The sequence below is a fragment of the Ambystoma mexicanum genome, chromosome 2p, assembly GCF_040938575.1.
Source record: "Ambystoma mexicanum isolate Mex_15411 chromosome 2p, UKY_AmexF1_1, whole genome shotgun sequence".
Taxonomy (NCBI): domain Eukaryota; kingdom Metazoa; phylum Chordata; class Amphibia; order Caudata; family Ambystomatidae; genus Ambystoma; species Ambystoma mexicanum.
Window position 1 is genome coordinate 1,388,799,260 of NC_090923.1, and position 13,332 is coordinate 1,388,812,591.

Consider the following 13,332-nt stretch of genomic DNA (forward strand, 5'->3'; position numbering starts at 1 on the left):
AGTCTTGCGGCGGTACCTGCTAGCATTAACTCTGTCTTTGATTCACGAAGGGCAAACCTATTATGAGCCATCCAGTGCTGAATGAGGGAGTACACCTAATTGATATAATCAGTTTACCTCTTGTAATCCCCAGAAATGGGAATAAGGCACTGAGTTTGATCAGCATAATTAGTGTAGGTAACGCACTTAGCATCCATAAATTCGAACAGAGGTTTTGTGAAGATGTTATATATGGTTGTAGATGAACATGATTCCTGTGGCACACCACACCTCTTATTTCTTACTGCACTTGGTTCTCAGCTGGATCCTGCTGACATCTTGACAGTTTCCTCCTTCCGTCCATCCTACGCCCATACCAGACCCCCCTTAGTCCCCACCCGCTCCCCTACCTCAACTTCCCTCTTCCCTCCTCTGAGCCCATCTCTCATCTTTCCCTCACACACCCCGGCCTCCCTCGCTAAATACCCACTCCTTCCCCTCAGTCCATTCCCATCTCCTCCACTCTGACATGTGCATTCCCCTTCCTCCCTCTCTGCTTCCTTTTTTGTCTCCTCTCTCCTCCCTCCCCTACTCCCTGCCCCTTCTCACCTCCCTTTCCTTCATCCTCATGTCCACACCTTTGCTTAACCTTTCCCCCGTCCTCACCATCCCCCTTCTTCCCTTCCACATTGCCCCAACCTCATCTAACCCCCTATCATTTAACCCTCCTACTTTAACAATATTGCCCTCTGGAATGCTCGATCCCTTTGCAACAAGACTGCAGTTGTTTTGCACATGTTTTTGAGACTCAACCATCACTTTCTCTGTATTGCAGAAACATGGATTCCTCCTCACAACTCTGCTGTACCTGCTTCCCTTACCACCTCCTCTTCCTCCTTCTTTCATATCCCCTGTCCCTCTGGCCACGGAGGTGGTGTTGGTCTCCTCTACCACCCTTACTGTCTCCCCTCTTCCTCTTCTCCAACTCTTCCTATCTTCCCCTCTTTCGAATAATTATACAAATCCTTCACTTCCCCTCTCGCCATCTCCTTTTAATAATCTATCAACCTCCTGGCCCCCTCTCCTCTTTCTATGATGACCTTGATCACCTTCTCTCCCTCATTTCACCCTCTCCCTCTCCCCTTACAGTACTTGGCGCCTTCAACCTTCTCCTCTTCTTACCATTCTTGACTCCTACCTTGTTACTCCTCTCCCAACCTCCTCTGCTCACACCTCGGGCTCCACTCTTGACCGTCTCTTTATATCCACCTTCTCCTCCTCCCCAATCTCTACTCTTCCCACCTATCCTATCTCTCTGATCATGCCTTACTCTCTTTCTCCCTCACTCCTCCTCTTCCCCCCCACTCCATCCTCCTCCCCCAGCTCCTTCTATCGGCGGGATCTCCGTAACTTTAACCCCTCTCTCTTCCTTGACACCTGATCTTCCTCTCTCCGACTTCTCCTCTCTCTCGGCTAATAATGCTGTCCTCCTCGATCTTCCAGCCTCGATCCTTCACCCTCGCTCTTCTTTCTGCCCTACCCGCAAACCCTCTCAGCCCTGGCTTTCCCCTCAGCTACTATCTATGTGCCGCCTTCTCCATTGCCTTGAGCAACGCTGGCTCAAATTCCGCTGACCTACTAATCAAGCCTCCTATTTCTCATACCATTCTCTCTGACTCCTGCCTCAGCTTAGCTAAACGCTCCTTATACTCTGACGTCCTCCAATCCTCCCACCCTCGTCGCATCGTTCAGACCCTATCTTCTCTTCCCCACCTACCCCTGACCATTGTACTACCTCTCCTCTCTCTCTCCTTCTGAATTCGCAAACTTCTTCTCTTCCAAAATACTCTCTACAGCAAAACATTCTTAACTCCCCATCTTACTCCCCTCCCCCTCCCTCTCTCACCTCCCCTACTTCTCCCCTACTTCTTACATGTATAATTTCTCCCCTGTTACTTCTTCCCAAGTTTCCCTCCTGTCCAAAACTCACCCTACTGCTGCCCCCTCCGACCCACTCCCTACCCCTTTTCCAAAATCTACCCTCTTCTTATTCCTTACCACACCTCCTTCTTCGTCGGTCTCTCCTCTGCCTCCTTCCCGCCTTCAAACATGCCACGATCTTTCCAATTCTGAAAAAAACCCTCTGCTATCCCCCTCCTTGCCTCCAACGTTCGTCTGATCTCTCTTCCTCCATTCCTTTCGAAGCTCCTCGAATGCATAGTCTACTCAACTTTTGTTTCCAACCTCTCTTCTCCCCCCTTCTCAATCTGGATTCCGCCCTAAGCACTCCACAGAAACTGCACTCACCTCTGTTCTATACTTCCTCCTTACCGTCCACTACTCTAAGCAATCCTCTGTCTTTGTCCTCCTTTGTCCTCCTTGATCTCTCTGCTGCCTTTGATACCGTTGAACACCCCTTACTCCTCAACACTCTCTCTTCCTTTGGCTTCAAAGGCCCTGTTCTTTACTGGCTCTATCCTACCGCTCCAACCGTTCTTTCACTGTCTCATGGTGTGGACGCACCTCCCCTTCTTTCCCTCTCATCTTCGACGTTCCCTAAGGATGTGTCCTTGGCCCTTTCCTTTTCTCTTTACACTACTCTTCTCGCCCCCATCATCTCTTCTTTCAATATCTCTCACCATTTCTACGCCGATGACACTCTACTCTTTCTATCTTTCACTCCTGACATCCACCACAATCTTTCTTCCTATTTTATTGGTATCAGAAACTGGATGTCTTCACACTTTCTCTCCCTCAATACTGATCAGACTGAAGTCTTATTCTTTCCTTCCACTTTGCCTTCCCCTCTTTTCCCCCATCTTTCATTCTCTCCCCTCCATCTTATCTACCCATCTCTGATCATGCTCACAATATTGGCCTCCATCTCGACTCCTCCCTTTCCTTTTCCAACCATATTTCTCTTGCCTCCCGCTCCTGTCGTTTCCACCTCTTCAATATTCGAAAAATCTGTTCCTCTATCATCTTCCATGCCACCAAACTCTTAATCTCTTCCCTCATCTTCTCTCGCCTTTTCTATTGCCTCTCTCTTCTCTTTGGCCTCCCTGCCTCTCATCTTGCTCCTCTCAAATCTCTCTATCATTCTGCCATTCGTACCCTTTGCCTCCTATCTCCTCTTGACTCCATTTCTTCTTCCCTCTCTCAGCTTGGCTGGCTTCCCTTCCACTCTCAACTTAAATTTTAAATTGAACTTCCTTTGTCTCGTCTTTAAATCTCTTAATGATCTTGCTCCTCCCTACCTTTCCTCTCTCCTCTCATTCTACTCCCCCTCCCGCCCCCTCCGATCTGCTGATCTCTTCCTACTCACTGTTCCCCCCTCCTCCTTGTGCCCCTTCTTGTTTCCGATCCTTTCAGCTCCTTGCCCCCCTACACTGGAACTCTCTACCTCTCTATCCGCTTCATTTCCTCATACCCCTCCTTTCGCTCCTCCTTGAAATCCCATTTCCTTCATTCCCCGCCCTATTAACCTCCTCAATTTTATCTCATTCTCCCTCTCTCCTGTTTTTCCTTCACTCCCCTAGGTAAATTGTTCTTTATATTGTCTTGATGGTTTGTCTCATGTTTTGCATTTATGCTTCCATTAGTCAGTGTACCCAGTTGTTGTAATGTAAAGCGCTTTGGAGTAAAGCGCTCTATAAATGTAATAAATACAAATACACAACACAGCACACTGAAGACGCCAGCAGCTTCTGCCCCACCAAATACTCTAGCCATCAGAGAGAAAAAATGTCACCCACTCAGCCATGGAAGGTAAAAAAAATGCGTCGATTGAGACTGTCGACTAAGATTATTTGATCGACTAGATAAAACACAGCTGATAAATCCAGTAACATTAAGAGGGCAATACCACCCTTGTCCAAGGCCTTCACGATGTTCGCTTTCGAATCCAGCATGCCGGTTTCTGTGCCATGTGCCTGCCTGAAACCTGATTGACTTTTGCCGAGAATGTTCCGTTTGAAGATGTACCTGAATTTGGAGATGCGCAGCTTGATTCAGAATTTTCAGCAGGAACAACAAATAGTATGGGTCTATAAATCGTTGCGACTCCAGAATCTAAGGTGGCCTTTTTTTAATAATGGTGTAATACAGGCTTGCTTGATAAAGTCGGGCACAAATCCCCCTGTAAAGGATGTATTAATAAACTTGGTGACAAGAGGGATTAATATTGGAGCACAGGGTTTAACCAAGATACCTGGGCAATCGTCCCCCTTGCAGGTGGTAGATTTGAGCTGAGCAACAATGCCAGAGACCTCAGCTTGTCACTGCCATGAACACAAAGGGGTTTGGCATCCTGCTGAATGGCACAGCAAGGAATGTAGTGGATGCCAGTTCTCTCTCCAGGGTCCCAGCATTAGTTGGTGGATCTGCAACCCCCTTAAATCTGTCCTTAATATTGTGATGTTTTCAACTTTATTGGCCTTAGATTCCTGGATAGAGACACACAAGGATTTATCTTTGGTCAACATTTCTTCAGGAGGATCTGCATTCTCTCCTTTTAAAATGTTAAGAGTTCACTGGTATTTGACAGAACATTAATAATACGACAATCTTCTGATTATTTTAATTTTTTGGCCTCAATAATTGTGCGCTTATACTTTTTGCTGCAATGGTATGACCATCCCCTTTTTCAGTGAATTTGGACTTGCCCAGAGGTTACATGTCTTTATATCGAGGTAATATATAGAGAAGGATTGTTTATCGAAACTTGTATAACGAAAACATTTATAGTGAATGCATTTCTTTTTTTTTGGTGGTCCCCCCATTTCCAACCATTTCCGAAAAATATTTAACCCTTTACCCCGCCTCCTAAATGCAATTACTATAAAGGTTTTTGATATAAAAGATCTGATAGATGTTTCTTTCACTATATAATTTTCGATATAAACACTGTATACCTTGGCCAGATATTAAAAGCCTTTCATTTGATCAATTAACTTCAAGTTATGTAACTCGGATGAGTACCAGGGTTTATTCGTTTTTTTTAAATGACAAAGTATGAGATTTCACTGGAGCAGTCTGATCTACGAAAGCTGATTGAGAATTCTGGTACGCAAGCACAGATCATGATAGGTGATACAGCTGTCTAGATTAAATTGCAGAGGGGCAATAAGAAGAATAAGATCTTCAGCACCAAGTGCCAGAGAATTCTGGGAAATACTAGTAACCTTGGGTAACTACTACTTCTTCCTTTATTGTATGTGCGGAATGATATCGAAATGAATGAGGCTATGATCAGACCAAGGGCATGGAGCAGTGGACATTCCCTCAATAGTGATATTATAGCTAGCCAGCCAGTCAAGCATGTTCCCTTTATTAACATGGGTAAAGTCCCTAACATGTTGACTAAACACCAGGCCCGCCAGCGATTGTTCAATAACCAGTCCTGTCGAGTCTGCTGTATTTGACAGCCAATAGTTAAAATCATTGCATAGGATACATTTGTAGGTTGGCTTAAGCAACGGTAGCTGCATTGATATGAATTGTTCATGAAAGTCTGTCATGGGTGGAGGGGACCTATAAAGTAGAAGCAGATTGACAGTTGTGTTAGGATCTGTAAGTATCTTGGCATGGATGTCTCAACCCACAGGACCTTGCACCCCAACCTCATCAAGCAATGGCCGACAGATGAGAGCAACACCCCCACCCCCTTTACTGCCATTCCTGTCTGCTCTGATAATACTGAACCCTAGTGGAACAGCCAGAGCAAGAGATGGACCAATTACACTATGAAGTCAAGTCTCAGAAATGTGAAAATATAAATCTCATGAGCAAGAATATAATCTGCACTTTCCATGGCATGTTTAACTAAGGACGGTGTTGAGTAGTACACACTTGATGGAGACAGTGTGTACCTGCTGTTTCTTGACGCACATTGCAGGGATGGAAAAACGTTTCTTCCCCCTCCTTTTTCCCACTTTCTTGCCCCCCTTTTTTTTACCCCTTTCCTCGCTCTTGTTTTTCCCTTTTCTTTTCCATTTCTCCCCCTCCCTCCTCTCCCTTTCGCCTTTCTTCCCCCTCTTTTTTTCATTTTACCGCCTTTTTTCCCCCCTCCTTCCCATCTGTTTCCGCTTTTCTTTCTTCCCCTTCTTTTCCCCCTTTCTTCCTCCTTTTCCCTTTTTACCACATTTCCCCCATACCACATTTTCATCCTTGCCCCTCCTCTTTTTTCCCTTTTCCTATCAATCACTATTGTGTACTACACGCCACATTTATGTTCTCCTTTTTTGTCAACAGTACGTAATGGACAATGCACAGAAGTTCACTGTTGCTCAGATCTGTAATATCGTCTTGGCGTTTGGTCATCTTAATTATCAGCCCAGCAAAGGAGAGGCTTTCTTTGACATGGTAAGCACTGTTCCTCTTTGAGACTTGCAAAGTGCATTTTTTGGTTCTTGATCACCATCTACCAATTGGGGACGCATGTTAGCAGTGCCTATCTAAAACTGGAGCAGTTTTTTTCAACCCACTGATTGTTTTTATATGCTGCTATAAACATGTAAAGTCCTCCTTACACTGGAACCTGAACGTCAAATGCGCCTTTGTCAACCTTCCATCATGATTTATTTTTTCTCCTTGTCCAGAGAGCAATAATAGTGATGTGAGTTCAAGGTCTCAATTTTGCTGATATTTCATGAATGTAGTCAGTGGTTCGGGAAATATTTATGAATCTATCTCTTCAGGAAGTAGCTCTGCAGCTAGATGCAAACTATACAACACCCCAAACCTCTTTTCGAGCTCCTGGGGCCGGTCACCAAGTTCTTATCTGTGACTTTGAGTTCCCTTGGCATGTTTGCTTTTTCCCTTTTGTGATTCACCCACGTTTATTTTTGCGCCGAGTCCCCAGCCAAAGACTCACTGGCAATAGAACTCTGTATGTGTCCTTGGGAGCCCCTTTGTCTCTTGTCAGGGTGCTCTCGAAGTGCCTTGTAGTAATATTCTTCAAGCAGTTGAACCTTTTGGCTTCTGGTCTAATTCTCTGGCTGATCACAGCACATTGACATTTCCGATTTCTACATGCTGGTGCGGTTATTTTGAATTCAGGGAACAAATGTTTGCTACTTGCAGGTTGCCATTAAAATGGTAACCTGGGTTTAGAAGTCAAGTGAGATTTGACAATAAGGCTGTGTTTACTTGGTAGGCATTAAAGCAGGTATTTGCCATCCTAATGGCTATGTTTACCAGGTAAGGATGAAACAAGCATGCATCATGCATGGTGATGGCCTCCTGAGTCTCTAGGTTAAGCGTTTCAGAGTAGCAATGACAGGATCCGATTATATGCCAAATGTTTGAGGTGTGCCTGGTGGGGACCAGTTTCAAAGTACTGTAGAAGACTAGGGCATGGCCAATGTACCTTTGTCAATGTCTTAGACTCCTGGCCAAAGGCAGCTGTAAGAGGAACTTGCCCATGGAAAACAAAGGCTCTGCAGCTGCTGCTGAATCTATAATATATTGCCGAAGTTCTTCAGGAACATTCGCCCTTCAGACCTTACTTCACATGACCAGAGAGCCCCACAACAGTGCTGCCTTCCCTTTATTTGGGGGGGCACAGCTAAGTTATTCACTCCCCTTTGCATTGAAAAGTATGCAGTAGTGATTTACCAATTTTGATCGAGTATGGATTCACTAAATCCATCCTTGCCAAACGCGACCTGCTGGAATATTGGTCTGCCGACCCCTCTGCAGGATGGACTCTGGGCTTTAGAAAGCATGGTCCACTATATACGACCACTTTTCACTGCATAGAGGCAGGAATGCCAATGAGGAAGAGGTAAGGAGATCATATGGGATGGGCGAGTGAGTTGGGTAGCATGGGGCACAGACCGTGAGTGGGCAGGGGCATACAGGTGGCACCCCTACCCCCCATAGGGGAAGGAGGCGAGTAGATCGGGGTGGGTGGATGTTGCATGCAGGCCATTGGGGCAGGGATATCGGAGGTTGAGAACAGGGGATCTGGGAGGTGAACACCCCATTACAGAACAGAGGTGGGGAAGGTGGGGGGGGCACAAATGGCACATTTGTTGGGGTGGATTAATCAGGAGAGACTATAGGAGTCGTATCCGGTTCACGGGTTCGGGGGAGAGCAGTTGGCAGAGGTACATAGATCACTTGCTAGCCCCTACACTATTTACCTTCTTTCTGGGAACACTGACTTGGCTGCAAAGGATGGCAGAAGGTATAGTCTGTGGCCTACTACTTTGAAGACTTCATCCTATCTGTTTTTAACTGCTGCACTGCCTGTGCTGTTAGTACCCCCAAAGCTGCAGTCTTGGCTACCAGAGTAACTGCACCAATCTCAGAATCTGGTCCTTCTTGTTTGGCCCCCACCAACATCGTTCAGGCTCCTAATTTAATCCTCCCGGGTTGTGGTCCAATTTCTGTGCACCCAGAGCCTCTCTGTTGGACCGTGACTGACCGCACCTGCATACCTCTGCCCCAATAAAGAATTTTGGTTGATAGGAAACCATTGGGTGCAAGTGAACTACAACCATATCTTGTGCTGACTTTGCCTAATCTTTGACAGCACTGCTTTACCATAACAGCAGCATTTTACTATTCACTTTGAAGCATTGTTATCATTGGGTTCCTGTTATTTTGGATGTCTATAACTCAGTTTTATTTTAGGGACTCAAGACTAGACCCTTAAACTTTCCCAGTGACATGTTCAGATGTAGCCTCCTCAAAGGCACTATTGCTAAATAAATACTACTCGTATGCCACATATTGCCTTTTCATTTCTGCCAAAGCGTATATAAAAGGTTGCTTTTACATAAATACCATGTGAACGTTTTCTTTAGTTAATGCATGCTACTGTGTACATTTTTACTAATATTCTTAATAAATCTCTTCAACACTTTTCAGATATCATGAATCCATCTAAAGAGGAGGTTTCCCCTCAAGGTTTTTCTCACTCCTAGCCCCCCCCCCCCAATCCCCTGTTTTCGCACTGTCTTTCCCTGCGTACAGCCACATAGACCCTACATACTTTCCTGCTTACACATGCATTCTACATCATCTTGACACTCATGTTTGTTTACCCAGGTGTGTTTGATTTTGTTCACCCATTACTCTGCCAACTTACTTTTTCGCTCTTTCACTTTCTCTCCCTCTCTGACTACGGTTTGGTTTCATACCCTGGACAGGGTCACAATTTGCGCGTCCATGGACAAGGAATCGGCGTATTAAGACCACTATGTTGATGACTCTTGCAGTATAAAAGCCAAATAACATAAATTTGCCCCTTTTTTCTTTTTCTTTTTTTTTCTTCTAGGTTTTATAATTATTTATTGGCAACAGCAAAACTGAACAAGTGTCTAACTTCACCTACTTTTGCCTAAAAAGTCCTGATAATGCAAAATTGGCAATCCAGCCGAAACAGCGTGCATTAACACTAACAGTTTATGCAGAATCTCATTGCCACTTTCAAATGAAGACAGTGGATAATGTCATTTCTACTGTTTTTACAAACTTCACACCTTATGGCAGAGCAGGTCATAGGCACAGTCCTGACTGTGGGTCATGGCTAAAATAAACCACCTTTCAACTAATGAAAGTATTTTTGTGAAAAACCTCAAAGCTTGCTGAATCAGACACCAGTAGATATCTTAACATGTTAATTAGGGGGCAGAAGAGATTCCCAAAACAATTGCGATATTGTCAGTAGTTTACAAAATACACCTTTTGGTCTAACACGGTTTTAGAGCCATTTAAACTGTGTAGTTGATCTGTAAGCCTTTGCAAATTTGACACCATGCCTTCTTGATATGCCTTTCTTTACGGCTTGGTTAATATTCCCAGCCTTTTTTTATTTTTATTCAAAACAATTTCATACATCTAAAAAATAATTAAATTGCACACCAGTGCCACGTAGCTCACTCTTTCTCTCATTCACACTCATACATTCTTCATCACACAGTCCAAATTGGTTCACACCTAGAGTAACGGTAACACATCTGTCACTTGTCTGTTGCAAGATTATATACTATTGGAGTCCCTTTGTTAGTTCTAGATGACAATATCTGTATGTTGATGTTCCCACAGATCTTCACGTCGACACCTGTTTCAGTTGCTATAATCGAGCAATGGGGGAGTCGAGTGACTTCCCCATAAGCATATTTGGAGGTGAGTCGGAAGGAGCAATAACTGCAGGATTGATTAGTGCGGAACATTAATATGTATGTTTTGAAACGAAGAAGTGGATGACAGAAGTGTTAAAGACTGATATACGTTTTATCTATTTTATTGTTGTAGATGGTGTGGCTCAATATCGCATATATGAAAGAAAATATATTTGGTTGTTTTGTCCTGAAGAAGGTTGCGACAGTAGGAGAGCACTATTGTGATGCTCGATTACAGCAACTGAAACACGTGTCGACGTGAAGATCTGTGGGACATGAACATACAGATATTGTCATCTAGAACTAACGAAGGGACTCCAATAGTACATAATGCAACAGAAAAGTGACAGATGTGTTACTGTTGCTCCGTGTTAAACCAATTTGGACAGTGTGATGAAGAAAGTATGAGTGTGAATGAGAGCAAGAGAATGAGCTACGTGGCACTATTGTGCAATTTAATGAGTTTTTAGATGTATGTAATTGTTTTGAATAAAAGTAAAAAAAGGCTGGAAATATTAACCAAGCCGTAAAGAATATTGTGTGCTGTCATCCTCTATCCACTAGTCCATGTGCTTCATATTCTCCTTTTATCATTACCTGAAGGACTAGGGATTACAGGTACCCTCTTTTGGTTTTTAACATTGCTTGATATGCCTGCAATGTGTTGACAATGTTAACATGCTTTTAAAAACTATTGGGAATCCAAGACGGAAAATACTAAATCATTGATTCAGACCAACTACACTGATCATTTCCAACATGCACTGCTGTCAAAGATAGTGCATTTGGTCAAACCTACTTTTTTTGAAAATAGAATTTTATTGAAGATCAACAGGTGCATCAAAAATAACATTGCGGATCCAAGATGGCCGCCGGGGTGAGGAGACACAGCTAAACCGCGCTCCGCCCGAGCCACCAAAATTAGCACGACCGAAGCCGTGACGGACCGTCCCTCTACCTCCCCCCGATCGCCAATAGTTCCCCCCCCACATCCCCCCCAGCGAGGAACCGGCGCCGCAGCGGAGCGGACGCAGGGCGAATACGAGGAGAAAGCAGACCGGCCCCTCCCCCATCGGAGCCGAAGGAGACTCTCCCGCGCCTCAGAGGACCACACGGCGCGGCACAAGGAGACCGTGAGGCGGCGGCCAGCGAGGAGGCTGATCGGGGGCTCAGTGGAACCCCGAGTGGAGGGACAGACCCCCACCCCACCCGGCATCGGGAGATCGAGAGCGGTGGAGAGCACAGTTGCAGCGGCCAGGGAAGTGGTGAGGCTTCAGGAGAAGGCAGCGCGATCAGGGCGGACCGCTGGAGAGGAGAAGCGGGGGCCGCCCTGAAACATGCGCATGAAGAAGTGAAGGTGAGCCAACCTGGGTGAGAAAATTAAACACCCGCCCACGCCCAGTTGCCCCAGGGGGGGGGACCCAAAAAGCACGTAAGCTATATGGACATATAAAAAATAAAAGGGGGAGGAAGAAAGGAAAAAAAAAAAAACCCTCTAGGCGAATACACTCCGGCATCAAGTCGATCGGGGCTTCCCCCCCCAGCCCGAAAGAATACACTACGCAAGACCCCCCCCACGCAGGTCGGATTCAAGGAGAGGCCTCCCTCCCCGCAACCGTGGGGGAAACCGATTAAGGAGAAACACGCAACGGCCTTCAGCATATTGGCACAGAGAGACGAAGGGGGGAGAAGCAGAAAGACAGACAGCACGACCTCCTAAAGCAAGAACCCCACGTGCACAAGAACATTTCAGAGGACAGGAACGGGTAGAGGGCCCACCTAAGGGCTACACGAGGGCGCAGAAGCCCCATAGACAAGCGGACGGAACACTCTACCATGTCTAGAGCAAAAGGAAAAGGGAACCCTATCCAACAGACCCTCCAACCTGCAAAACAAGGCGCGGATATACTGCAAATGTGGTCAACAGAGGGGACATCGCAACTGAGAGGGAGAACCCAGGGAGAGCCCATGGGGGAGGCAGAATCATTATCCCAGCAGCAACAGCGCAACAACCTTTGACTAGGGAGGACATGCAAACCTGGTTCATGGACCTGCAAGAAAAATTCATGTCTACAATTCAAGAACAATTTGCAACCATGAAGAATGAAATGAAACAAGTGGTTCAAGACATGAGAATAGATATTAACAACCTAGAAGAAAGAACGGACATAGTGGAAAAAACTGTGCAAAGTCTTGAAGACACGAGACAAACAAGCGAAACGCAAGAGCACTTGGTGACACTCACTCACAACTTGGAGATACAATGTGAGGATCTGGAGAACCGCTCTAGACGCTCCAACATTCGAATCAAGAACATGGCAGAATCAATTCTAGACAAAGATCTGAAAGAAGCGGTAAAGGAGGTTTTCAGAGACATACTGGGAACACAAGACACGGATGAAATCGGAGTAGACAGAATCCACAGGGTAGGACCGAAAAGATCTGGGGCCCCAGGAGAAAGACCACGCGATGTCCTGGTGGCTCTCTCCTCTTACCCGCAGAAAGAACAGATCCTCAGAAGAGCCAGGGAAATTGAGCATATCAAAATGAATGGGCAAGATATCCAATTGTATCAGGACCTTGCTCTAATAACCCTCCAAAAAAGAAGAGCAATGTCCCCACTGGTGAAAGTATTAGTAGAAAAACAAATCCGTTACAAATGGACCTTCCCATTTGGCCTGCTATTTACGTGGGAAGGAAAACAAAGAAGAGTAACCACGGTGGAAGAAGGCCTTAGCACTATGGGCCTCCAGGATGAAGAGATGGAACGGGGGGAGACCTCAAACAAGACAGACCGAACGAGAAGACCAATGGGCTGGGAAACAAACACGCAAAAGAAGGCAAACGCAGGGAGGGAGACCCGAAGAAAAGTAACATGAAGAACACAGGAAGACACAATATTGGGGAACGGACACGGAAAGGTAGCGGTTGAAACCTGGTCGGGGTGAGGGAGGAGGGCGGAGCGGAACGGACAACACACAGATGGCGGTCAGGTTTAGAACCAACGGTCTGGGACTCAGCGAAGACCAATGGGTCAATGGGGTTTAGGACTCCCCATAACAGACCCCCCGAGGGTATGGAGGGCAAGGAGCAAAGGGCGCAACGCCCTGGCATCAATAGGAACCCTCGCCCTACTCGGGGGACAGTTTGGTTGGTTTAATGTTCAAAGTTGGGGGGTTGGGTTAGTTCAAGGGAGGGGAAGGGATCGGAGGGACCAAAG

The 13,332-nt window shown here is 45.8% G+C and overlaps 1 protein-coding gene across 3 annotated transcripts in view; it reads left to right on the top strand.

Moving 5' to 3' along the window:
• The window catches only part of TBRG4 (transforming growth factor beta regulator 4), a 282,366-nt gene that overhangs the window by 105,251 nt on the left and 163,783 nt on the right, over positions 1 to 13,332 (top strand). For all 3 annotated transcript variants that reach the window (XM_069645809.1, XM_069645808.1, XM_069645807.1), the window contains exon 6: positions 6,232 to 6,342. In XM_069645809.1, the coding sequence (XP_069501910.1) occupies positions 6,232 to 6,342 (111 nt within the window). The remainder of the gene's footprint in view (positions 1 to 6,231; positions 6,343 to 13,332) is intronic.